At 41.0% G+C, this 25,048-nt stretch overlaps 2 protein-coding genes across 3 annotated transcripts; both read right to left on the bottom strand.

The window, feature by feature from the left end:
• Window positions 1–1,542: 1,542 nt before the first annotated feature.
• Window positions 1,543–8,818, bottom strand: CZIB (CXXC motif containing zinc binding protein). The gene is made up of 8 exons (XM_075710670.1): window positions 8,616–8,818; window positions 8,451–8,534; window positions 7,711–7,767; window positions 6,856–6,937; window positions 6,328–6,359; window positions 5,804–5,881; window positions 2,495–2,560; window positions 1,543–1,657 (listed from the first exon to the last, which is right to left on the bottom strand). The coding sequence occupies exons 1-8, from the start codon at window positions 8,619–8,621 to the stop codon at window positions 1,580–1,582; spliced, it is 483 nt and encodes a 160-aa protein (XP_075566785.1). The 5' UTR covers window positions 8,622–8,818; the 3' UTR covers window positions 1,543–1,579.
• On the bottom strand, window positions 8,518–12,469 carry MAGOH (mago homolog, exon junction complex subunit). Of its 2 annotated transcripts, XM_075710673.1 has the most exons (6): window positions 12,359–12,469; window positions 12,127–12,185; window positions 11,747–11,857; window positions 11,361–11,443; window positions 10,654–10,768; window positions 8,518–8,534 (listed from the first exon to the last, which is right to left on the bottom strand). In XM_075710673.1, exons 1-5 carry the CDS (start codon window positions 12,444–12,446, stop codon window positions 10,669–10,671), a joined length of 441 nt encoding a protein of 146 aa, XP_075566788.1. In that variant the 5' UTR covers window positions 12,447–12,469; the 3' UTR covers window positions 8,518–8,534; window positions 10,654–10,668. The 2 variants fall into 2 exon arrangements, with proteins under 2 accessions (XP_075566788.1, XP_075566786.1); XM_075710671.1 differs by lacking the exon at window positions 8,518–8,534 and having other exon boundaries at window positions 10,633–10,768.
• Window positions 12,470–25,048: the final 12,579 nt, after the last annotated feature.

Below are 25,048 nucleotides of genomic sequence, written 5' to 3'. Positions count from 1 at the left end.
GTAAAACTTAGCAATGTTGTGAATGCGAGATGAAACTGATGCAGACAGTTCACAGTGCTGTTCACAACTGGGACTCTGCCAGCTACAAAGTGGGCAGTAGCAAAAGGGGAAGGGGCCTTTGTCAGTCAAGAAGCTGAAGGTGCTTAAAGTTGCTGGGATTACAAGACAGATGCCCTTTGCATGAGATACTCCTTTTTGCACAAAATTCGTTATGGTATGTATAACTTGAACTCCTCTGCCTTCTAAACCCTGACGTCTTCTGCTCTGCTTTTCTTCCCGTGAAGATGAGTCTTTCTCTGGAGCTGAACAGCACCGTCGTGCTTGCTTCTGCAGCGCTGTGTAAAACTAACGCAGTCGTGTCTTTCAGCACAGCCCACCGTGACCGTGACAACCAAATACATTAGCAGAACATAAAGTCTGAGCATGTTGGCTGGATGTGACAGGTGAGGTTCAGAGGCTCAGAAACCTACTTGCCTTTACTCTTCCTTTGGATATCTTAGCTTCCAGGTTCTCCCTGTGTCTTTTTTCATCACAGTAAGTGTAAGCAATACTGTATCTTGAAGTACGAACTGCAAGTGCTAGGAAAGGGAGAGGCATACTTTAAATATGTAAGCCCAATGGCTTACAAACTTTTCCTAGTCAGGGCTGTTTCCTCTGCAGCCTGTAATGTGCTGTTCTATTTTTCAGTTGTAAAGGATTATTTTAAAACTTACTTTAAAACATACCATGATTGTTCTTGCTCATTTAAACAAAGAAAGGAAGGTGATCATTTGGGGGGATGAAGGAAATAATATATCAGGAAACAATAATCAAACCAAAAGCCTTTGAATGAAATTCAGTAAAGAAGGTTTGGGTGTTTGTGGTGTTTTTGGTTGGCTTTGGTTTTTTGTTCTAAACATAAGAACAGCTGGCAAGATTGTGAGCACACTTGCTAAGAAGTAGGAAGTCTGTCTTTAACTAGAAATGAGTGAGGTTTACTTAATGACATACTCAGATTTTCAGAAGATATAACAGCTACGTGTAAGTGTCAATAGCAGTCAAGCTTATTAAGTGTTCTCAGTAAATTCACCTCCGTGTCTTTACTTGAACTGACAGAAAGCTATTAAAGATGTACCTTTCCACTTGAACAGTGAACACAGTCCCTTTACTCATAGCTATTTCCTGATGATAGGAATGGGGAGTCAAAAGACCTTACTTGCTTACGTTAGAGAATAAAAGGTGGGTACTTCTTGGTGATAGGCTATTAAAAACTTCAAGGCAGTAAGTTGTCTAAGTAGTTACTATTGATACAATAGTTAAGCTACAGTCCATCACAACCATATATATTCCCAAAAAAGACAACATTAAGAAAATGGCACAGTTCAGTCAAGTGTGTATAGTATTTTCAGTTTGTACTGAGGCCACCTCAGAAGTGCTCTCTGGAAAATATTTTATTCTGACATCCTGGGACAGTAAGTACAACTTCAGTTTCCATTTCTGAAGTACAGCCATGTGAAAAGTAACTCCAAGGAAACTGCATCTGTCATGGTTACAGCTCCTTCATCAATGAGCATGTCAAGATTTATTAGGGGTATGAACTTTAGCATTTTACAAATTTATGTGTAACTTCATAGATTCCAACAGATTCCTTTGTTTTTTCATCATAGTCATTCCAATCCTATAGGAAATAAGATTTCACACTATTAGTCACAGAGGATAGAATGCAATAGTGTCTAAAACGCAGACTGGAATTTAAACTGAAACTAACCCTTACTCAAAGTTTGGGTCTTAGATTTCTGTGGAAAGCACAGTGTGGTCACTAAACTAAGTTCTGATATCTGAGAGAGGCAAGAGCACTGACCTGCAACTAAATGGGCTTCAGTCTCAGTGTTTGAAAAACTTTTTTTTTTTCATATGTTGTAGTCCACAGCCTGTAGTGGACAAGACAGCAATCATGGCAGATGAAAGAATTATCTATCATTTACAATACCCCAGTCAGGTGGGGAAGCGGACAAGCAGATCCCTGCCAAGTAGGATACCAGGGAACAGATTTGACCTTGAGATTCTTGCTCACAGCCAAGGAAGATTTGCAATGCTGGAGCCATTATCCTGAGCTTTGAAGGACAGTGTCTTTATATTACTTTTTAATATCTCTGTGCATAGGAAAAAGTGCAGGCATCTTCCTAGAAAAATCAGTTCACCACTCTGAATAACCCCAGCCATTTAGTATTCCAGGTGTTTGCTCTCTGGAATTCCTGAGTGACTTAAAACAGAAGTTGCATTTCTGCCTTTGTCAGCTGCTAAGCTATCAAATGCATACTTCTAAAATTATGCTGTTAGTAATGCTGGTTGTTCATAGTTGATTTAGTTTCTCTCTCCAGCTATGACTTTCCTGTGCCTATATGAAAGAGCAAAACTAGTCTCTTGCACATGCAGGGTGTGCATTTTGGACTAGTGACTTTTAGGGAAAGCAAGCTAGATAATTAGATTTTCTAACAAAACTAAGACAACATACCTTTTCTAACAAGTTGATGTCATTGAAAGGTGTGCCAGATTCTGCACCTTCAGCGGCAAACCCTGCCTGCAAACATATTTGCAGTAAGTTTTTAAGAATACGTTGTACCAAGAAAATAGTAAATATGATCATTGAAACATGTTTAAAGAAAGTAACTCAGCACAAACTTTTACTGTATTTCTTTTAAATTAGGTAGAAAGAATGGTCAAGCTCTTTCCTGGTTAAGCATCAGTGTAAGGTTGTGACCCTGTTTGTGAATTGGGGAAATTCAATCCAAGCAATCACAGAGTAAAATGAAGGAACACTGCTCCTCTGTTTTTCCTGCCAAAAAGGTATTTCCAAGTATTCTAGATAGTGTTAAACCTGAGTTGCTAAGTTTGTGTAGCAGTATTTAATTTGTGTTCAGAACATAGAGGCATTATGTAGAAAATAGCTTCACAATAAACTTACACTGCAAGAAAACAATAGAAAGAAAATGTGGAAGAGAGTTAATAGTTTTGGCTTAAGTATTGTCAGAATCCAAGACAGTCTAGAGAAGGAGCAGCCTGTATTGGATTTAGGTACAGAAGTGACTAGCAAGCTTTATGTGAAAGGAGGATCAGCTTGTGGAATGAACAGATTAATATACCCAAACAATCATTTCAAAGGGGAGAGTTCTTCACTGTTGTTACTGTTGCTGTTTTTAAAGAGCTGAAGGAAAGGAAAGCACTAGGAAGGAAATAGCGTATCAGTGGGGTATAGCACAAGAACAAGGTGTTCTGTTTTATTTTCTATAGGAACAGCTCGCTCATTTTAGGGTTCACAGTTATCAAGCTGTAAATTAAGTTTTATTAATTTAAAAAGTAAATTTAAAAATCTCAGCCACCTCTGTAGCATGCAGAAAGGTTTCTTACATTCTTAATTTTATTAAGTGGCTAAAAAGCAAAGGTAGTGTCTTCCTGGTTTTCTGCAAGGGACCTACACTTGCATTTTTGATAAAGAAATCCCCACTACTGCCAGTCAGACATTTAACTGTGTAAGAATGTGTGAAGTAAGCCACATAATAAACCATGGAGTGTGGCAGATGTAACAGGAGAGCTATCTGCAAGGCACAGTGTGAATACGGCCTTTATATAATTGTCAGAAGCCCATGTCAAGAGAACTGCTAGGAGTGGAAAGGAAGATCAACATCATGGGACAAAAATGCAGAGCTGCAGTATAGAGCAAGCACTAGAAAAATAAAAGAAGCCCTGTTTTTGCCACCTGGAGATATTCACCAGCCCTCCAAGGAAAAAGAAGCTACATGACTGGGATTACAAGCTTCTGTACCACTCAGCAGGACTTGCATTCCTACAGCTTTGGCGTCAGAGCAGAGACTTGTTTAATCTCTGCAGAAGGGAGCTGGGGCATGCAGTGGCTTGTCTGCCCTTTGCTGACTGAGGAAGGACCAACAGCTAAACCATAAACACAGCAAAGAAGCAAAAATGCGTGCTGACTTTACAATGCAGTGAATTGTCACACTTCTGTTACCAATTAAACCATTGGTTGTGCCACAAAGCAAGGAAGCTTAAGAAGGTTTAAGAGAAATTTTCTAAAGAAACCTCCATTTTTTTAGTCGAAGCATTCACTTGAGGGACAAGGACAGGAAAGGAGCTGAACTATCCTCAAGTAAAACCAAATATTATGTATCAGATTTGCAGTAGCCGTATCTACTTAAGCACATTAAACAAGAAAGGTAAGCAATTGGGGGAAAAACATTGTCCTTGTCCATTATTAGAATGCACAAGTACCTAGTTTGAATTTGTTGCTGCTACTAGGTAGGAAACGAGGGTTTATATCAGAGAATCAAAGGATACTTTCTCCTCTTTGAGACGCAAATGATTTTTTTGAGAAAACGACTACAATTTAAGTAAGACATGCTAGCATTAAGCCACTCTAAATTGACTTCAGGTATGGTTGCATTATGTCTATCAAAAAATACAAAGAAAATACAGTAATGCTATGGCCATATGCTATGTTTGGTGCTAATCAAAAGCCAGATCTAAGGTTGTGGAGAGGCCAGGCTGGCTTGGATCATGTCAAATATAAAGCAGTTTACAGAATTGTTTGGAACTGCAGAAGTCTACATAGTTACTCATTTAGGCATCAGAAAAATCACCGAAATACCTGCGTGGGGATTCAAGTGTACTCTCCAATAGAGTGCACAGACCAAACTTTGAGGATACTAAATTAAAAGCTTTATTACAGCTGTGAAGTCTTTGTTCTGCAGATAAAAATAAAATTGACAGCTAGGATGCAGAACTATAAACATCTCCTACATTCTGCAGTCTTCTCATAGACTTTTCTTGAAGTCCAAGTTCCTAGGTCTGGCTGCAAAGCTTTCAAACAGGAATAAACTAATAACTATTCTGTTCCTCAGAAAGATAGGCTTCACTTAAATAAATAAGTAAAAGAGGACCTCCTGCAGCACACTGCAGTGGTGATTTTACTTACACCAAATTCTTTGTAGGATTAACTTTTTTGGTCTGTTTCTTAGCATAGTGTCACAGTCTGAGGGAAGGATAAGACAGGTTTATATTTGTCAGTCTATTTACACCTAATCCGACTGGAATAATAGGTTAAATATAGTAGGGAGTTAGCTTGCATACAGCATGACCATGCACAAGCAAATGAATCACTGAAGACTGGCTTGGCCCTGAAAAAATCCTTTAACTCTGAACCTTGAGGTGTGCTTTGCAAAAGTCTTTAACTGCCGTTGATCTTCAGTCTTTGATCAAGTTTCAAATGGAAAAATGGCAATATTCATTTCCTATGGCTTTGGTGATGTCAAATCTCAAAGCAAATTTGATTTTTTTAGAGGCCATATGCTGAAGACTGTTCATAACCTGAACTTCATCCACTCTCTGTAACATACCAAGAAGCAAAGTGGCGCTCTCCGGAATGTGGCTATCTAATTACGCACTCTCTCAATTCCCCTTTTGGAAAGACTTTCTTTTGCAATAACCTGATCAATGAAGACCTTTCAAAGGAATTCAAATGAGCAGTGCTGCATCACCTGCAAGGCAATTTGAATACAACTCCAAGGTGTGTTTAATTTTAGATTTTACTGGCACAAAGAATACCAGAGTTGTGTTAGCTGCTGGCGGGGTTTTTTGGGGGTTTTTTTTTAGTCAAATGAAGTAAAAGAAAGAACTGTGGAGAGGATGGAAAACTGGGGAGGTCTCGGACATTCCAGGAAGAGCAGTACCTTTTCAAATAGTGTGTATTTTATCACTTCAGAGTCTGTAAGAAGTACTCTTAAAAACTGAGAAATTGCAACTAAGAACTCACCTGTGGTTGAAAGTCAACCGGTTCCAGACCCCGGCATTCAAACTCCACTATCGTTTTGAATTTCTCACTGTCTTCAGCCTACAATTGAGTCAGAATACATTAGTTTTCATCTAATAGGGAAAGACAGTGACAAGCATTAGTCTAGGAATGAATTGCTTTAAAGTCAGTACTATCAGGTCTGATGTCCCAAGTGACAGCAAAATCCTAGGGCTCATTTAATAGGTGGTAATTAACTAGAATTTCTTAATCTGCCACAAGGAAGCCTTCAAAAGGAAACTAATATGGGCATTATATAATCACCTCTAATTCGAGTAATACAGTTTTGTGTTTTGCTTATGAAATGTATCACAGATTATTCTACACTTGAGACTGTGCAGGAGCCTACAAGAGACAATTTTCTGTCAGAGGAGAATACCAGCTTTTTGTGTTCTTGAAAGAAGAATGTGATGATAAAGCAAAAACTCAAAATATCATTAATGCTTATTTATCTTTCACTTGTTACATAGAAGAGAAAACAAACTTACGTTGTAAGGTTTGATTGTCTGACTTAAAATATCTAAAAAAAAAAAATCAGAAGTGTAAAAGTGAGCGGCATTATGCCTTCAGTTTTATTCAGCACAAACCAAGCACCAGCTGCTTCTTTCAAAGAATTTCCTTATACAAAGTAAAAGAAACAAAGTAACCAAGCAGTTCCTGCAGTTGACCCTCAAAAGGTAGAATTCAATTTTTCTCACTTCTCCTGAGAAGTTTACACTACACCATTTTGTTACCCTACCCATGCAAAAAAAAATTGCATGCTTTTGTAAAAGGACATTACAGATATGAGTTTTGCTCATGCACAAACCTGAACTCACTAGGAGGCCTTGCTATCTCCTTCATGAGCATGATGACAAGTATGTACCTGTTGTGAACTCAAGCACCAGTGTACAAGGAAAAAAAATCCCTGGTGAATGCTCTTTACAAATAGTGTCAAGCAAAAATGGGGACTAAAAAATAAACTTGGGAGAAAAAGTGTAAAACGGATGATGCCTCTTAAATTTCTAAGCACATACCAATGGAGTTCTCCCTGGAGCACAGCTTGCATTTCTGCACCATAGTGGCGCTTCCTCTGCCTCCTTTCAGGGGAGCACTGTCCTAAAAACCATGACAACAGAGACATCATTGTTAACTGCAGTCTAGCCGGGCCACTGGAAACCTCTGCAAAGGTAAAGTAGTTTGTACAACAATGGTCTTTAACTTTTTAAAAATACTGCAACGAGAAGGCTTTTTTTTTTAAAACTAAACAGTTCTGTAATTCAGAAAGCTGTGATTATCGAAGAATAATTTTGTTCTAGACTTAAAATAGTGAATAATGGATAGTTATGTCTTGTCCATGCAGGCATGTTCCACTAATTCCTCGAAATACATTCTTACCATTCAGTAGTATGCAACAAAGAGGGATGATTATTCCTAAGAACAGAACCTTCTCTTATCCCTGACAACTTTTATCCTGCTTTTTTGGTTTCCAAATGCTAATTTAGCATGCTTAACTCTCACCTTGAATTACCTAAACTTCTCCAAAAAGATTCCATCAACATCAGAGAAATATGCTACAGACACAACCTTATTCTGATATGACTTCAAAATTTGTTTTCAAATTATATTTTTACAGAAAGGCAGCTTTTCAAAGCAGATGTAAATACTTTGTCAGCAACAGTCACCATTCCAATGGCATATTTCATTTAACACTTTTAATACTTTTTTAAATGTGGAATATGACAGCATTTCCTGAATGCATATAGCTATTAAAATACTATCTCATCTGAAGTGCAAGTTGTCACATCCCTGACACTAATATCCCTTGTATGTAAGAGGCAGGTTTGTTTTCTTGTTTTTGTTCTGATGCAGGTTACAACAGGGAAACATACCATCAATCGCAGATACTGCCATTTTTCAGAAACTTCACCACAGTTCCCACATTTGAGCTGAAAAATAAACATAAACCAAAGAATTGAAAGCTGTCAATAATAGGGGATTAAAAAGCTGAAGGAGCTGATGTGAGCCCCCCAGACTCACAAACCCCACTGTTTCACAGCTGGGAGGAGCCGGAGGCAGGTATGAGGTGCTGTCTATCCTGACAGGCCCACGAGCTGACTCGACCTGGCGGGCACGCCCGCCGCAGAGGGTCTGTCCTTCGACGCGGTGGATGGAAAACATGTTACAAAGCACGGTCACGAAATAAAAGATGGGAACGGTGCATCTCGCCATTTACCTGGGTTACCTGCCAGTGGATATTGGATTACCAACCACCTCAGCAATGGAGGAGGAACTGACCAACACTGGAACGTAAGCCTTTTCATTACTGCAAACTGATGTATAATGTCATGCATGTGCAAACTGATGTATAATGTCAGGCATGTGCTAACGTATACATGTCTATATACTTATGTCATCACATTCGTTGCTCCTGTAGCAGCCTGCTTGCACCGTGTGGAAAAAAAACTCCTATCGCTTTGTAAGCTGAGGGACGTGACACCCAGCGTCACAGGCCTTCGCCGCCAGCTGCCCGGCGGGCCAGGCTGACAGGCCCTGACACCCCGACACCCTGACACCCCGAGGGGCGCTTCCCTGCCCCCGCAGGCCCCGCGGCCGCCCCCGCCCGCCGCACCTTGAGGTACCAGCGGAAGTCCTCCCCCTCGGCCCGCAGGCGGGTGATGTTCTCCAGCGTGGCGCGCAGCTGCAGCCCGATCCTCTGCAAGGCAAGAGGCAGCGAGAGAGCCCGTCAGCTCGGCTCGGCTCGGCCCGGCTCGGCCCGGCCGCGGCTCCTACCTACCCCCATGGCCTCCCAGGCTACCCGGCAGCTCACGGGGCCGCGGAGGCGCCGCACTACGGGAACTCCCCTGACGGCCCCCCTCCACGCCGTCCCGCTTCTCGCGGGAACAGCTGCGGGTTTCTAGCCGCTCCTGCGTGTTTTTAGTGTTGGTTTGGGGCTTTTTTTCCACCCTCCACCGCGTCGCGTTGGTGCCCTGAGCCAAGGTGGCGGCCGCCTCCCGGTGTTCTCTGCCGGGGTGAAGCCGACGCGCAGCCGAAGCTGCCCTCGGCCAAGATGGCGCCCACGGGCGAGGCCCGTCGCCGCCTCGCCGTCCGCCGGAGCGACCCCGGGAGGCGCGGCGGGCCGGGCCCCGGGAGGCGGGGCGGCCGGTTCAGGCGATGACAGCGGAATGGTGGTGGTGAGGAAGCGGGGCAGGCATGTGGGGAGGGTGCAGAAGGAAGGTGCCCAGGGAGAGGGTGCCTGTGGCGTGCGGAGGGAAAGCAGGAGGTGCTGCCAGGGGTAATAGGGGCTAGATGTCCTTACCTTTTAAAAAGTCATTTAACCACAATCTTTTTTGAATCACATGGGCTACCAATTTCGGAAAAACAGAAGAAGACGCTAGAGAAAGCAAGGGCGCAGTTTGGCGGAGCTGCCGCGGGGAACACCCTGGGAGCCTGTGGAGAACCCGAGACCACTGTGGGGGTCTTGCACAGTGCTTTACAAAAATTACCACTTCGAAGTTGAGACCTATTTGGTCCTCTAGGTGTCTTAAACAATTCTGCACAATAGATCTGCTAGTCTAGAACTTAACTAAATACATTCTACATTGCTTTTAATTTCATTTTTTTTAAAGATAGATGGGAGTATCAGTGAAGATCCTGGGTGGCCTGGTGTCTGCTTCTGCTCCGAAGGCAAACAGGTAATCACAGCAGTACATTGTTAGGAAGTTGATGTGCATCTTCGCTATAACCGGTTATCACATGCAGAGTTAGGGCTTCAGTTGTTTTGCATATTTGAACTGGTCAACAGAATATCCAACTTGGGACAGTAACAAAAGTTTATCTTGACAGCTGGCTAAAGTTTCATTTCACAGAGCCAGGCTTAATTCCATTTTCTACTGCTGCATAGATAGAGATGTGAAATGGAGCTTTGTGTGACACAAGTGAAGTAACATACCCTAAATGTACCATGATAAAAGCGTTAGGAAGTCAGTTTCAGTTTTTTCTTTTCATTTGGGCCCCTCAGTACAAGAAGGACTGAGGTGCTGGAGCATGCCCAGAGAAGGGCAACGAAGCTGGTGAAGGGTCTGGAGCACAGGTCTTATGAGGAGCGGCTGAGGGAACTGGGATTGTTTAGCCTGGAGAAGAGGAGGCTGAGGGGAGACCTTATCACTCTCTACAACTACCTGAAAGGAGGCTGTAACAAGGTGGGTGTCGGTCTCTTCTCCCAAGTAACAAGTGATAGGATGAGAGGAAATGGCCTCAAGTTGCGCCAGGGGAGGTTTAGATTGGATATTAGGAAAAATTTCTTCACGGAAAGAGTAGTCAAGCATTGGAACAGGCTGCCCAGAGAGGTGGTGGAGTCATCATCTCTGGAAGTGTTCAAAAACCGGGCAGCTGTGGCCCTTTGGGACATAGTTTAGTGGGCATGGTGGTGTTGGGTTGATGGTTGGACTGATGATCTTAGAGGTCCTTTCCAACCTTAATGATTCCTGGTTTTTACTTTCACTAAAAAATAATCCAGCCACCAAGCCAGGAAACATGAAATTATTACTCTACCCTTAATTGGTTTAGTGGTAGACTTGGTAGTGTTACGTTAATGGTTGGACTGGATGATCTTAAAGGTCTTTTCCAACCTAAACAATTCTATGATTCTCACCAGAACTTATAAATTAAAAATACAGATCTCACCATTTTATTAAGACAGTCACTGACAGTTTATAAAAAAAAAAAAAAAAAAAGAATTCTGACATACATAAAAGCTTCATGCCAGAAGCAAGGAGTTGAAACAACATTCCTCCCTGCCCTCCCCCCCCCCCCGCCCTACCGCAATAACAAACTTCAGTTTGTTTGCTTTAAATTGGCTTAATCTTGAAGTGTAGTCCAATAAGACTGAAGACTAGACACTTAAGGTCCTGGACGAGGTAGTAGAACACTCTCAAGCCTTCTGGATCCCTGCCATGCACAACAGAAGGAAGGGGGGAAAAAAAGCAGTTAGATTCATGTTCTAAGAGAGTAGTTTATAGAACTAACCTATTGAAAAAAACAACAAAGCCTATAGGGAGACTTTCAGAGGTCATCTTAGACATGAACAGATGTGTTTCATTCTACACTGATTGATAAAACATTCTGTACTCGAAGGTTCCACCTTTTAAGTCTCAACAAAACGTGCATTTTTATCATCAAAGCAAGTGGTAACGTTACTTTGGATTTAAAAAACATGATACGCAGACTTTTCGGCTTAGGTGAAATATGGAAACCTTGGTTCTCCCAGAGACATTGGTGTGGACAGGCCAATGACAGCTCAGTTCAGGCTCTGAATACGCCTAACAGGGGTTCCTACAGTAAGGGTAGCTGCTCAGTGAGTTTGAAAATACAGCATGTAATGCCACAGTCTGAAAACATTTGGTACATTGCGCCGGAACACAGAGCACTTGTGCCCCCAGCAACTGATTTGTACTTTGAAACAAGTACCTAGTAATCAGCAAGTTCTAATATAGGTTGTTATATAAAAACAACAGTGACATAAAAAAAGCAGAGTACGTACTTGGATTGATTTACATCAATGAGTGAACCGATTTTTGACGTGGTAAAGGAAATGTGCTCATCACCGATTACTATTTCAAGCTCCTGAAAAATAAAAGAATACAGAAACTCAAACTACTGCTTTATGGTATTAGTTACAGAAACACATAAGTACTGAGATGACGGCTTTTCCATTTTTATTATAAAGGTATTGAATGCAGCAGGTCTGTGAATCACATTAACTCTCACAACTAAATTGCCTTTTAGGCACCGCTCAGCTTTGATGATAGTATTTGTTTCCCTCTTGGCTAGAAACAATACTGACTTGAGGGAAAAGTTCAGTTATGTTTCTAATGAGCTAACACACACATATTAAAGCAGCAATTAGGAAAGACACTGTACACCAACCTGTCGACCAACTCTGTCGGGAGGAGGCCACAGAGCATCATCTTCTTTTGTGATTTCACTGTCGTCGATTATTCGCTTCAGCTCCTCCATCACGCTCTTATGCACGTAAGCCTACAAGCAGCATTCCCAGATGAAAAAACAAGCCCAGGCGCTGCCTAGCGCGCTGCCACGGTTACTCTGCTCGCACAAACCGCCACAGGAGCCCTCTGCTTCCCCCGTTTCCGACACGGCGCCCGCCGCGGGCGCAGGCCGGCAGAGGCGCGCAGCTCCCCCGCCACCGCCCGCTCCCTCCGCCCCGCCAGCGGCCCGGCGCCGCCGCGCTGCCAACCCGCCGGCTCCCCCCGCGCCGAGCGGCCCAGCGGCGCCCGCCTCCCCCTCACCTCCTTTCGGATCATGACGTCGTTCTTGTAGTTGCTGTTGTTGGCGTAGCGCAGCTTCCCTGGCGAAGACAGGACGGACGTTAAAGCCCCGCCAGGGCAGCGCTGGGCGGGCACCGCTCCGCGGCGGCCCCCGGCCCGGCTCCGCAGCCTCCCGGGGGCGGGGAGAGCGGGTGCTGCTGCCGCCGCGCCCCCGCCCGCCCGATCCCGATCCCGATCCCGGCCCGCCCCTCACCGTCGGGCCGGAACTCGAACTCAAGGAACTCGTGGCCGAACTTGCCCTTGTGCCCCACGTAGTAGCGGAGGTAGAAGTCGCTCGCCATGGTCCCGCCGCCGCCCCAGCATGCACCGCAGCGGCGCGGGCCAAGCGCGTCACGGCGGGCGGGCGGGCGGGGCGGAGCGCGCTCTCCGCTCCGATTGGCCGGCGGCGCCAGCCGCCGCGAGCCGGAGCAGGAGCGGCGGCCGCTGCGGCCGCCCCCTGGCGGGCGCCGGTGGCCGTGGCCGCAGCCGGGCCGGCGGGGGCTGGGCCGGGCGGGGCTTCCGCTCCCTCTGGCCGCGGCGGGCGGCGGCTGCGGCGGCGGGAGAAGGGCGGGGCCGCAGCCAACACTCAAGCGGGGCGGGGCGGGGCGGGGCGGGGCGGACACGGCCCAGGCCCAGCGCCCTAGCGGCACGGAGCGGTATGGGTGAGGGGCGTTGCCTCACGCGCGCCGACCGCCTTCCCCGCGGCAAAGGCGTGGGCCTTCGGCAGGTGGCTGCCCTGGTGTGGCTGGAGCCCGGGCAGCTGACACAAAGCTGCTCGCTTGTAGTAACATTTGCAATATTTGACAGAAAAAAGTCGGACTGGTGCTTGAGTACCACTTCCCCTTTCCCCATGCTGCAGCTGTGGCGGCGTTGGCTCGGGTGCCTTCGCCGAAACAGAACGGGCCGCAGTCCACACGCGTGGACACATATTTAGTTTTTAATCTTTATTCAGAATAGATTTCTCCAGACTACTAATCATTGTCCCTCAATATCCTCCAATTCCCTTGGGAAAAGAATGGAAAAAGACACACATCCGTGTGTCAGTCAGGACCGCTCGATTCAGTCGGTGAAGGAGATGCTGTGTGCTTAGCTCTAAAACCTGTGGGGTTTGGTTTTTTTTTTCAGGTGGAAAATGAAAATTACTCGTTACTAATACAGGCTTTCTTGTAATATTTAGACATAGTAGTAATACAAGAAAAATGAGGTGCAGTTAGCCTTTTATTATGAGTCCAGGCATTAACATTTAGCGTTAGTGCATTAGAATTTGAAGCGGTTTGTGCCTCCCTCGGCCCAAGGCAGTAACCCAGCTGAGCTGTTCTTGGGCTGGGTTTTGCCCCCACTCACCCAGTGCACCCCTGTGCCTCCTTCCCAGTGGTGCTGGTTTGTTGAGTAAGCCTCATCAACGGGGGCCTGAAGTTTGGGAGTAAATGGCCTGCTGGCAATATCTACCTTCTTGCTCTTTGGGAACTGCTGAGAGAAAGGAGATAGCTGGAGACATGCCCTTTTGTAAAATAGTCCCTTCTGAAAGAAAAATCTAGAAATAGGGTATCTCTTGTGCTGATCACTAGAAGGGATACTTTTTATTGAGGATACTGAATGGGGGAGGACATCTTGTACTGTGGTAGTATCAAAAAGGGGTTTTACACTGATGAACTTGATTTAATTAGGTGGTGCTTCATCATATCCCAGGTGCAGGCTGTTAGTGCAGGGCCAATGAAGCTTACTCTGCTTACTTCAGAGTTACAGCAAGGTTAAGTCTGGCAATATTTACTGTTATCAACTGAGTGGAAACAGCCAAACTGCTTCCAGATCTAATCTACCCATGGAAATAACAGTCTTTGGTATGGTATTGTGTAAATAATCAAATAAACCTTTTGATCTCAGTTAATTCTGCATGGAGGAAAGCCCTAGGTATCCACATCTGGACATAATTCATACGTAAACTGACTAAACCCCCCATTGATATGTCAGATTTGGCTGTAGTTTGTTTTTCAGGAGCTCTGTATGTTTTGTGATCTAGCTTCCTCTTCTGACTGTGTAGGAGCTCTAAGCTTTCACTAGTACAGTCAAAACCAAAAAATGTTGGGACTGGTGGTTGATTTCTTTTAACATGAATTATTGCAGTGAGAGGCAATACAGTAATTTTCTGGAAAAATATGAATGTTTAAATCTAGGCACTCATAAATTAGGGTTAAATAGCTACTTCAGATATATGTTGGGACTTCTTTGGGTTAAAATAATGGAGCAAAGAAATTGCATCTTTGTCTTGTTTCACTTAAATTACTATTTGCTTGGCCCTAAAGACACTATACACTGGGCACACACAAATTAAAGAGCAATTTATTACAGACTCAGCAAGAGTGAGAGAAGAAAATAAAAAGATGGTTACAAGGAGGTGAAATATTTAAGGCTCGCTCTTGAACAGGTAATGGACTCCTAGTGTCGTTCACTGTGTGGTAAAAGGTCAAGCTCCTTCTCCTCTGCCTAGGTTAGACAGCTTTTCTTACATTCTTTTCCCAAGGGAATTGGAGGATATTGAGGGACAATGATTAGTAGTCTGGAGAAATCTATTCTGAATAAAGATTAAAAACTAAATATGTACAACTCAGCTAAATGATGAAGTAGAGCACTTTTTCTTAAGTCTAATATGATGGTACTCATTGCATTTGTATTGTAGTTTGATTGTTCTGTATGATGTGGCATGTGACGTACTATGTTGTACTGTGTTTACTCAGAGTAAATTTAATCCTTACCTGTAGTTAGAAGTTAATAGAACAACATCTTCAGAGTTCTGCCAGATGTCATTACAAAAGTGAAGACATCTTTTGAAGTTAGAGTTTTTTTCTATTAGAAAATCAGAATTATGGTTCATTTTGAAGCAAACTCCACAGAAGCACCTCAGAAGGTGTTAATGAAACAAGACAGAAATTTGGTGAACTGAAATAACACTAAGTTAAAGATTTTCACTAAATAAACTAAAGGGATTTTTCTGAAGTTTCACTATATGAAGAGAGGTTTAAGAGTGTAAATTTTAAAATAAGTGTTAAATCACTTTTCTTCTTGCATTTACATTATGCCTAGGAATACTGGAAATATTAAATCTGGCCAGGTTTGACTGGAAGATATATTTGACTTCAGAACATACATGAGTTTTCTCTGTTCACAGCTGAGATGCTAGGAGGCAAAGTCAGAACTGTGAGGGAAAGCTGGCCTGCATGAGGAAGTTAGTATATGCACTTTGCCTGGATTTATGTCTAGTTTACTTCAGTTCAGCTTCTCATGGTTAAGTGTCTGGCACATGTGAAAGATATTCACATACTACACTCACTCCTGTTTAACGAAGACTGGTTTTGTTACACTAATCCAATTAAATGACTTTCTGTAAGCCTCATAGACTCCTCTGGTTTACAGCTTCCTAACATTCAGTCTCTTTGGGTGTCATATTCCCACTAGAGCAGTCATGGTAAGAAAGACTTCAACTTCTGTGAATTAAAAAAAGGTAGTACTTAGCATGTTCTGCCCATTAGTCCTAAGTGTATGCATAAGAAGCAGCTCAGTGTTTTGCAGGAAATGTTGGGAGTCCTTTTTTCCTGTTAAAAGTAAAATTGGTGTTGTAGTCTCTCCCAGCGTTTAAGGATCAAACATTTACATGTCTTTTTATTCCATTTCTTTTTCCTGAGTTTTTCTATGTAAAGAAGATCTAATGCCGTTATATTGCCTTATTCTGTTACTGTCTGTCCACTTCTAGCACTTACAGGAAGTTGATGCGGTTCATCGCTGTTCTGTCTATCCAGTAAGAAGCACTTTCAATGCCACTCCATGTGCGGTGTGAGTCTTTGTTTAAATAGTATTGTCCTTTTCTAGGAACGTTGTCTTGAAACTGATCACTTAATACAGTTCTAATTCTTTAACAGAGTACCAGCTAGCAAAGCCCTCTGATGCAAACAGATGGGAGTTATTGCTAGGAAGCCTTGCCAGACCTGGGCATCTCACAAGAAAGTTTTTCTGGGATGAGCTCTGTCTAAAGGACTGGGACGAAGTCATGCCTGTCCTGGTGGGCTTAGTAGCTTGGGCTATTGAGTCAAAGGTCCCCGTATCTTTCCCATCACAGTAAACCTACCCATCTACCATTCTGTCACTTACAGCACCTTTCTGGTAAAATTTTTGAGTTTCAAAAAACTCCAAATTTTTTAGTTTCTCTCACAATTTCACTGGCTATAGATAGTATCCAAAGTGTATTCATTCGAGAAAAGTGTGTTCTTTTGGAATCTCAAAGGTCTGTTTATAATTAAAACAGGTGGTTAAAAATTACTGATTTCTTGGCCATAGTTTCCTGGGTTTAGGCAGACTCTTGGTAGTAGCTATATAAATGTGAAAAAGGTTTAATTGAATATTTGTAGTTGCATTCTGCATTCTTTATGAATTTCCATTCTATAAAATACTTAAAAGTTGCTCCTTCAGTAGAAGAGTCCTACTGATACAGAAATAGCTAACCTATTGCTTTCTTAACATTTACAGGTAGTGCAAAGAAATTAAAATGTGAGCCTAAAAATAGTAACATTCATATTTATACCAGATTGAAGGATTTTTGGCAGAACTACTACCCTGCTTATTATATGAACTTTGTTATCCAATCTAAAGGTAATGCCAAGTATAAACTTTGTATGTTCCTCTTAAGTACTTCAACTTCAATTTCAGAGGGTTTTTTTTGTGACAGAATGACTCTACTGTAATTGTCTAAATTGTTTTATAAGCCATTTCAGGAATATCAGTGCTTAATGCATTGTTGTTTAAATTACTGTGTTGGAAGGAAGAGCAAACTGAAATACGAGTTATCCGGAGAACCTGCATTTAAATTCATATGGGAGGTGTCAACAGTCTGAGTTCTGTATACTAATTCTAACATATTTTATGACGAATGCATATTATGGGTGAGATAAAAATGTTTTTTGCTGTGTATGTATTAGTTTTTTTGTCTTCTTAAAGTAAATGTCATGTTTGATGGCATTACAATAGATAGCATATTGCTACCACAGTGCTGTTTGGGTTATCTTGACACATTTGTAATCAAAAGGCATGCTACGCTTGAATGCATTGGCTTAAGGTTGTATTTGTGAAAGACAGAAATGCGTGGATTGTAGTTCTGTTCATTCTGCTTAAAAGCATATACAAACAGTAATTGTCCTGTCTCTGAAGTATCTCTATAAATACACATTTTATTATATTATGTGTTATTATTTTAGAGATGATAGAAAGACTGTAATATAACAATGTGCATATCAAAACTTGATACTGATTCTTGTTTATAAGGATTTGGTTTTTTGTTGTTGTTTTAAGAAGAGCAAAATTTACATGATTTTCATTTCTGACCTATGGGGAGCAGGTATGGGGGACTTGGCAAAACGGGAGAAGTCAGATGAATGTCTGAATATTTCTATTTGTTTAGTTTTTTTCTCATGTCAGTAAAAGCTGGCAGAAAGCTCTAATAAATCAACCTACTTTATCCTTATCCTACTTATGCCTAATTTAACTTAGTTTTAAGGTTGCAAGATTTAAGAATTGTTTGTATTTTTCTGAAAACCTGCTTATGCTGTTGAAATAGTTGTATTGCTGCTACTTCTTTCTCTTCACTAGGAACGCTGAACACTTTGGAGAATTGGGTGACAGAATTTTTTTTACAGATTCCAAATAAGTCAGGTTCTTTTCTGCTGTTTTCCATGTCTGTAAGTTGTGAAACTATGTTCTAAACATGCAGAATTTTATGCAGTTGCTTTTCCTTGTATCTACAGAGGCTTTAATTCTTGATTCCCTTATCAAGGGAACTACTTTCACTGACTAAATTAAGAAAATATAATCTTTGGAAGTTAATAAATTCATACAATGTTTCTTTAAAATGTATTTGATAGCATTTAATGTGTTCTGTGGTGTGGCTCTTGACTTTGCAGGTAGATCCGTGTTATACCTGTGTTACTTCTTTAGTTGCTGGGAGGAGAATTATGTTCTAGTCTTGAAGAATGTTAATTTATATGCCTCTGCATTGTGTGAAAGGTAGTTAGTATCAAAACATAGCTGAGTCAGCAGTCTGCTGTGGCCGTTAGAGGCAAACTGACTGTGGGTTTCTACATTAATACTAAGCTATGCATAGTAATATACTATTTAGAAAAGACATCCCATTTTGTATCTTGAAATTGTGATATGGGTAAGTTTTATCTGCTTGGTTAAAAATACAGCTCTGTAAGAAGTAACATCTACTGCTTTGGTGCCCAGTAAAATGACCTTACTCTCTGAGGTAAGGTTTTCCCTGCTGTGCCATGCCGCTGTTGCCAGCTATTGACTGAAAGACATTCTTTGAAAACGCACATCCTTGCTTACAAGACAATAGTCGCTGAACATGACTAAGTAAACAAAAAGGTGGTGTATTGGCATCCATATTAGAAGAAAAAAATCCTAAGCATAGCATAGACTCAGATGTGTAAATGCGTGTCTGAAAAGGAGAAAAATTAATGGAAATTAATAGAAAACAGGACTGGAAGGGACTGTCATAGTTGCCATATTCATCCCCCTGTCCTCAGACAAAATCAGCTCTCTCTCCTGTGAATCTTTTTGTGAATTTTGATGAATCTTTTTGATTTTGATTTATTTTGATTGTCTGCTTTTTCTATAGATTGTTTTTGTGGCAAATGGAAGCTTATAATGTAATTTACTTTCTCATTTGCAAAGTCAGCCCCCATATGAATCTGTTTGGTTTGGCAATGCTAGAAGTTGGTGTGTAGTCCGTGTATTAGAACTTGAAGAGTAACGGGGTGCAATACAGATGAATCTACCTCATTATATTTTTTTTCCACAAAATAATTTAAGAAAATAAATATTACTTATTTAAATTGGGATTTTTTCAATGGTAGAACTGTGGCTTCAACTTACACAAAATATTATTTGCTCTTATTTAAAAATAGATGTGTGTTAATTCTCACTTCAAAATTTTATGAAGGTATTTATGAGAGCTGACATGGGGAAGCTTGTCTCCAGTGGTTTCTTCTGAGATGCAGAAAGAATTTGGCACATCTTGACTGGAGTTAGCCTTTGTGAATGGTCCTCTAAGTAGTTCCCCCAAAACGTTGGCATTACATAAGAAAGAGGTATCTTACATCACTGCATGTTTCAAGCTCTTCATTTAGAAAGTATCCACGTCCTGTATTCTATTAATGTATTTCTGTGGACGCTGATTTTGTTTAAACAAATCTGCCAAACTGTTTGAAGTTTCTCCAAGTGGCAGGGAGCAAAGGTGTTTATTTAACCTTTAGCTCATGGTCTTCCTGTAGGGGCAGGCTATGTCTACAAAAAGGCTGTGTGTCTGTGGAAATAGTCAAAGGAGTGTTGAACATTTTACCTCTTTAATTGGAATGTCCAGGTTCTGGTCCATGCCACTTGAAAGGACATCTTAGTCGTGTCAACCTGCTCAAGATGATACTTCAGACCTGGGCTACTAAGCAACTTTTGCTTGCTTCCTTCCATGTGGCCTTGCTTTGTCTTCAATAAACATTGTGCTAATTTATTTGTTTGTTTGTTTTATTTGAAGTGGTTTACCAAATCCAAGTTTTGATCATCTGACAGAGCCTGTTCACACAGCAGGATTTCACAAACTTTACAGAGGTGAGACGACTGGGGCAGTGCATATATAACAGAAACTTCTAAATTTTACCTTTAGAGACTTGCTTATGCTGCTCTGAGTGGACCTCATATTCTCTGTTATGCTTTGACAAGAAGCTGAACTGAATTTTCTTTCTTTCTAACATTTTAACCAGTGTTTCTGCATACTCTTTAATTGTATTTGCCTTTCATTTTTTCTCGTGCTTGTCATCTCCTCTAAACAACTCTTCCAACATCTTTGATTCCGATATTTAGTTCTTTGCTTTTCCCTTATTCTATAAAGAAGGAAACTAGTCTAGTAGATCAGGAGATCCAAGCATAAGGCTTCATTAGCAAAAGGGTAGAGACCTCTGCCATGTCCTGTCTTCTCACAGAAAACTGCCAGGCCTTACTTGTCCCCTGCATGCATCAATTTTCCAATCTCTACAGCCCTTTGAAAACGTATGTCAAGAAAAATACATTGCTCTCCTTTTACATAGATAATTGTACCTTCGAGCAGTCTTTGATCTGGTGGATGCAAAAGTACCACCCATTTCTCATGCAATCCTTATTTGTAAAACATTTGTATAATTTTCAGGGATCCCTAGCACAAAGCAGGCAAACCCTCAACTTTCAAGATAGCCCTTGCAGAGAGACTTTATGTGCAGGTGATGTGCTGAATTCATTCAGGGTTGCCATGACAACCTTTTTCTTCATCCAAAAAAAAGACTGCTTTATCAGTAAACATACCTTTTCACAGTACCCTGTGACTTTTGTTCAGGGGTCTCATAGCTATTAGAAGCAATAGATAGACGGGCCCTGAAATTAGCAGTCATAGGCCCTCTTGTGCATCTTTGCTCACTATTGCTCTTTATCCTTCATCTGTAAGTATACCAGTATATATTCCCTCCACCTTCTTTATGGTTTTTTGGCATAAGACTGTCCCTTTCATACTGCATGGGGGCATATAATTTCAGATTCTGAGTTTTGAGCATTACTATTTTATAGCTGGGGGATACAATTCTCAGTTCTGCAGTTCGCCTGTCGACTTTCCCTGATCTTAAAGAGTTCTTGGTCATCTTTTCCAAGAGTCTATTTTGTTGTGCATAACTGCTCTCCTGCCCCTAGGAGCTATCAGATTGGTTCTGTTTCATGTCACTGGCAATTTTTCAGTGATAGAAAAGAAAATAGGAGGCTGGAAACCCAAACCCAGATGAAAATTATGATACTGACTGTAATAAACTAATCCCCTTCCAGAAGCAAGGGAGTTATTTCTTTGTGTGTAGATCTCATAATAAAGTGATTTGACTCTCTCTCAGAAAATTATTTTTGATTTCTAGTCATTCAGGATTACTGTGACTATAAGTCTATCCCGTTAAACCATGGGGATGGTGCATAAGCAGTGCCTTATTTACTATGGTTTAACAAAGTAGTAAATGGCAGCTTAATGAATTAATGTGTGTATTTTTGTGTATTTCTACATATGCAAATTGCATATACATATGGTTTTTTCTACATCAAATAAAATATCTTGCCCACAGATGGCTCTTGGGATTAAAAGGACTGGAAATAATAACACATTTCTGTTTTCAATGAATAAACCTATTTTGCAGTTATCCCAGTCAGCAACATCCATCTGTTGAACATTATTGGGCACTGCCCCCACAACAGAAAAATTACAGGTAAAACGATGTTTAGACTGTCATTATGTTAATTATGTAATTATCATTAATTTGCATTATATTTTGATTTAATGCTGTTTATAAAACAGTTTTGTGTAGAGAATCCTAGCCTGTGTGGTCTTTGACCTAACTTTGAGGGAGATGTTACAGATCTGTGACGGTTCCTACAGAAGCTCCTGTGTTGAGGTTGGGAAAGGTGTGCACATTTTCTCCTCTATGGTGACACAAAACTATGATTTAGGAAGAACAAAAGAGCTTAAATGCTTGCCCAACCACTGCATCCTGCAGTGGAATAAGAAAGGTCAGGCAATAACTTACATTCAAAAAGAAGACTTCACTAGAATGGATTTGGTTTATTTAATAGTAAAGAAAAGGTCATGTCTTTTGTTCTTTTATTCTCACATAAATTGATTTTGTAAAGTTGAAGTTGGTTTATCACCATTTGTGTTCTATGGCTTTGTTATTTCAGTACTGGAGAAAAGGTCATCTTCTTAGTGGGTACCTGATATTCCATGGTCCATTAAAACTGTTATTTCTGCTGAAGCTGAAGTTCTTTTTCTTCTTGCATCTTTTTTCTCTTTTTTTTTTTCCCCTAACTTCACATGTCCCAGGTCAACCCAGCTCCAAGTGGGTACTTTGTCATGCAGTCTAGTATATCAGAGGTGCCTGCATATGATTACATCTTTGTTTTATTTGGGTTGTAGAAACTGGAATGTCTAGGCTGTGCTAGCCTGATACACCATTTAGATTCACGTAGATTTTTTCTGTGTTCTGTTCACTGTGCAAGAGCTCAAAGAGATTCCCACTCTAGTATCTTTCCTTAGGGGAGTGAATTGCATTGTCTGTCTTGAAGTGTCAGTAGAAGACAGTGACCGAGTATTGGCATTCTTATTCCTTCATTGACCTCTAACTTCTCAACATGAAGCTGCTGCAAGAACTGAAAGCCTTTCTAACAACTCAATCTAGTTCCTTTATTTTAAACACCCCCCTCCCAATTTCTAGTAGAGATCTAACTAAGAAAATATGAGGGCATCTCAGGAGTGAAAGCATCTGCAAGGAAGGAACCAGTTTGGGGGCTTGCAAGACTGGTCGTAGTTAAAACCAAACCAAAAAAGTCAGAAACCGCAACCCAAAACCTTGTGACACTTCCATCTCCTCAAACCTTCCTGTTTTCTCTGTATGCTCAGAAAATACTACCTGGAATCAGAGACACAATACAAACTAAACCTATATTACCATTATTAGTATAATGATATTCTGTAGGATGACACTTTACTGTAAGAGGATTTTTTGTTATTGTTGTAAGAGGCCTTTTTATTGCTTTTGACATAGAGGTGTAATACTAGCCTCTATGAAGATAATGGAAACAGCTAAAGACCTTACGACAGTCTTGAGCAATGTACAAACTGAATAAACATTAAATCTTTTTTCACCAGAAGGGTGGCTTTTTCTGTTCTTAATGTGAAGAGACAACAATTCCAAGGTCTCTTTAGTTTTAATATGTAGTTCAAAGAATGCAAGTTGGTGAAAAAACAGAATGGTCTAGAGGAAAAGTATTTGCTTATGGGAATTGAAGCTGACTGTTTCTGCAGTTCCCTCCCCTTCCCTTCCCTTCTCCTCTCTCTCTAACCGCCCCCCCCCGCTCCCCCAGGTCTGCAGAGAGGTAAGAATATCCCTCTGTAATCTGCCTTGTGGACCAAGACAGAAAATCAAGTCTTTGATAAAGTAATACCAATTAAAATGTCCAGTGCAGGTTACAATAAAGACGTCCTTTCTTTCATTTAATTTTCTCTGTATCTCGGTAGTTATCTTTTGGGGAGGTTGGAGATGGCATATCTTTGCAGGAGAAAAGAAATGCATACTAGGTGTTAGTGCAGCTGGCTCAATACGGAGTAACTTACGACCGTTATGGTAATCAGAATAATCTGCTAGAACAGAAAGCTATCAAAGCCTCTGCTGGAATGGGCCATCAGCCGTGGGCAGCACATCCAACAAACTAACAAACTGGGAGATCTCACGTAGCATGCCTGCTAACCTTTGATCAAGACTGTCTGCTGTAAAAAAATCGGATAGTAGTTCTATTGTAAGATCACTAAAGAGCTTCATGAAAGGGAGAAGCATTTATTTGAAATATCTTTAAAAGCCTGTATTTTACCAGGCCTTAACAATACAGGTTTTGAATTTTTAATAGAAATGCTTGATTTTAATACTCTGGGGCATTTCACAATTTTTAACCATCATGAAAGATTCCTTAAAGTGATAAAATGCATATATGCCTATTTTGACTTTATCGTGGCCACTTTCATTTCAGATAAAGTTATGAATCTTCCAAATGTTTCTCTGCAGCTACCTCTAACACATTAACTTTGTTAATATACAGCAAACATATTTTACTGAGAGTTAATGTAGTCCTTGAAAATTAATTCTTTATTCAAGGTAGGTGCTGTCCTTGTATACTCTTGAGAATGCTGCCAGTAATCATACACTGATACCTTTTTTTTTCTTTTCCTCTGGCATACAAAATTTCTAAGTCTCATGCCAGAAAAACTACAAGACATCCTTGTGTATCCTCTGAATGAAAAAAGTAATACCTAACTAGGTATTTCAAGGTCTTAGCCCAAACAACTTCTTGTTCTTAGATCTATTGACTTGAATGTTTGTTTCTTTTCTATGTCGATTCCCACTATAGCGTCCTTTTTCATTCATGTAGTGTGGTGCTTCTAGACACTTTTGTAAGCATCCTCTCTCTGAATCTGTCAGACCCAGCATATGGAGCTGATATCACTACACTGGAGAACAAACTGGGGGCTGGAGAGCATGGTTTGGTCATCAGAATGAAGGGATTAAATCATAAGCTACCTGTAAGTATTGAAGCACATCGTCCTTAATAGACCTCAACAAATCATCTGTTAAACGTTATTTTCTACATTAGTCAGAGGCCTGAAATGCTTAGGTTTACATTGCAACTCATTAATTCATAGTTCTGCATGGTTTTAAAGACTACAGAGGGATAATGGTTTGGCATATAATAAAGAACCATGTGCATTTTTTGCCGAGTACTTCAAAACTGTAAGATTAGTCAGGTGAAGACTTAACGGTTCAGGGTGGAGATTTTATGACATGAATTATAGTAAGAATGAGTGTGAAGTAAAGAAGGCTAAATACAAAGCAATTGGTCTTTGACTAAGGCAATGTTTTTTGCATGGAGTAAGAAAGGAAATAAATAAAATAAAAATGTTTAAAAATGCTGAGGTCTGATGTGAAATTTATAATGTGACTCTTCTACGAAGGAAATAGCATTTTCTTTCCAACCAGCTCATCACTGACCATTTGTCTGACTTCAGTTTTACTCCAGCAGTCTCTGAGATGATTAAAGAGGAAGTAAAAAAGACTTACTTCAATATGCTCATCAAATCAGAGGTGTTAGCCAAATGAGTGTCAGTGGTGAAAGGCTTAATTTTAGGGTAGTGGTAGAAAATAAAGCAATCATCTTTGTTCTTCCTGTGTTGTCATAGGAGTGTAAAGTAGTGGCTTGAGGAGTTGCCTGTCTTTTTATCAGAAATTACCATGTAGTTCTTTGCATGCTCTTCTTGAAT

The sequence above is a fragment of the Pelecanus crispus genome, chromosome 5 (genome assembly GCF_030463565.1).
Source record: "Pelecanus crispus isolate bPelCri1 chromosome 5, bPelCri1.pri, whole genome shotgun sequence".
Taxonomy (NCBI): domain Eukaryota; kingdom Metazoa; phylum Chordata; class Aves; order Pelecaniformes; family Pelecanidae; genus Pelecanus; species Pelecanus crispus.
Note: the sequence above shows the minus strand (reverse complement) of the source record. Positions and strands in the feature narration are given on the sequence as shown.

Excerpts from the sequence above, each read along its gene's own strand:
- MAGOH (XM_075710673.1), bottom strand. The coding sequence starts at position 12,446 with ATGGCGAGCGACTTCTACCTCCGCTACTACGTGGGGCACAAGGGCAAG. Across the intron at positions 12,186-12,358 it reads GTTCGAGTTCCGGCCCGACG|GGAAGCTGCGCTACGCCAAC; the intron begins GTGAGGGGCGGG and ends TGTCTTCGCCAG. Across the intron at positions 10,769-11,360 it reads ATTGATGTAAATCAATCCAA|GGATCCAGAAGGCTTGAGAG; the intron begins GTACGTACTCTG and ends TGTGCATGGCAG.
- CZIB (XM_075710670.1), bottom strand. Across the intron at positions 2,561-5,803 it reads CGGTTGACTTTCAACCACAG|GCAGGGTTTGCCGCTGAAGG; the intron begins GTGAGTTCTTAG and ends ATATGTTTGCAG. Across the intron at positions 1,658-2,494 it reads ACATCAACTTGTTAGAAAAG|GATTGGAATGACTATGATGA; the intron begins GTATGTTGTCTT and ends TATTTCCTATAG.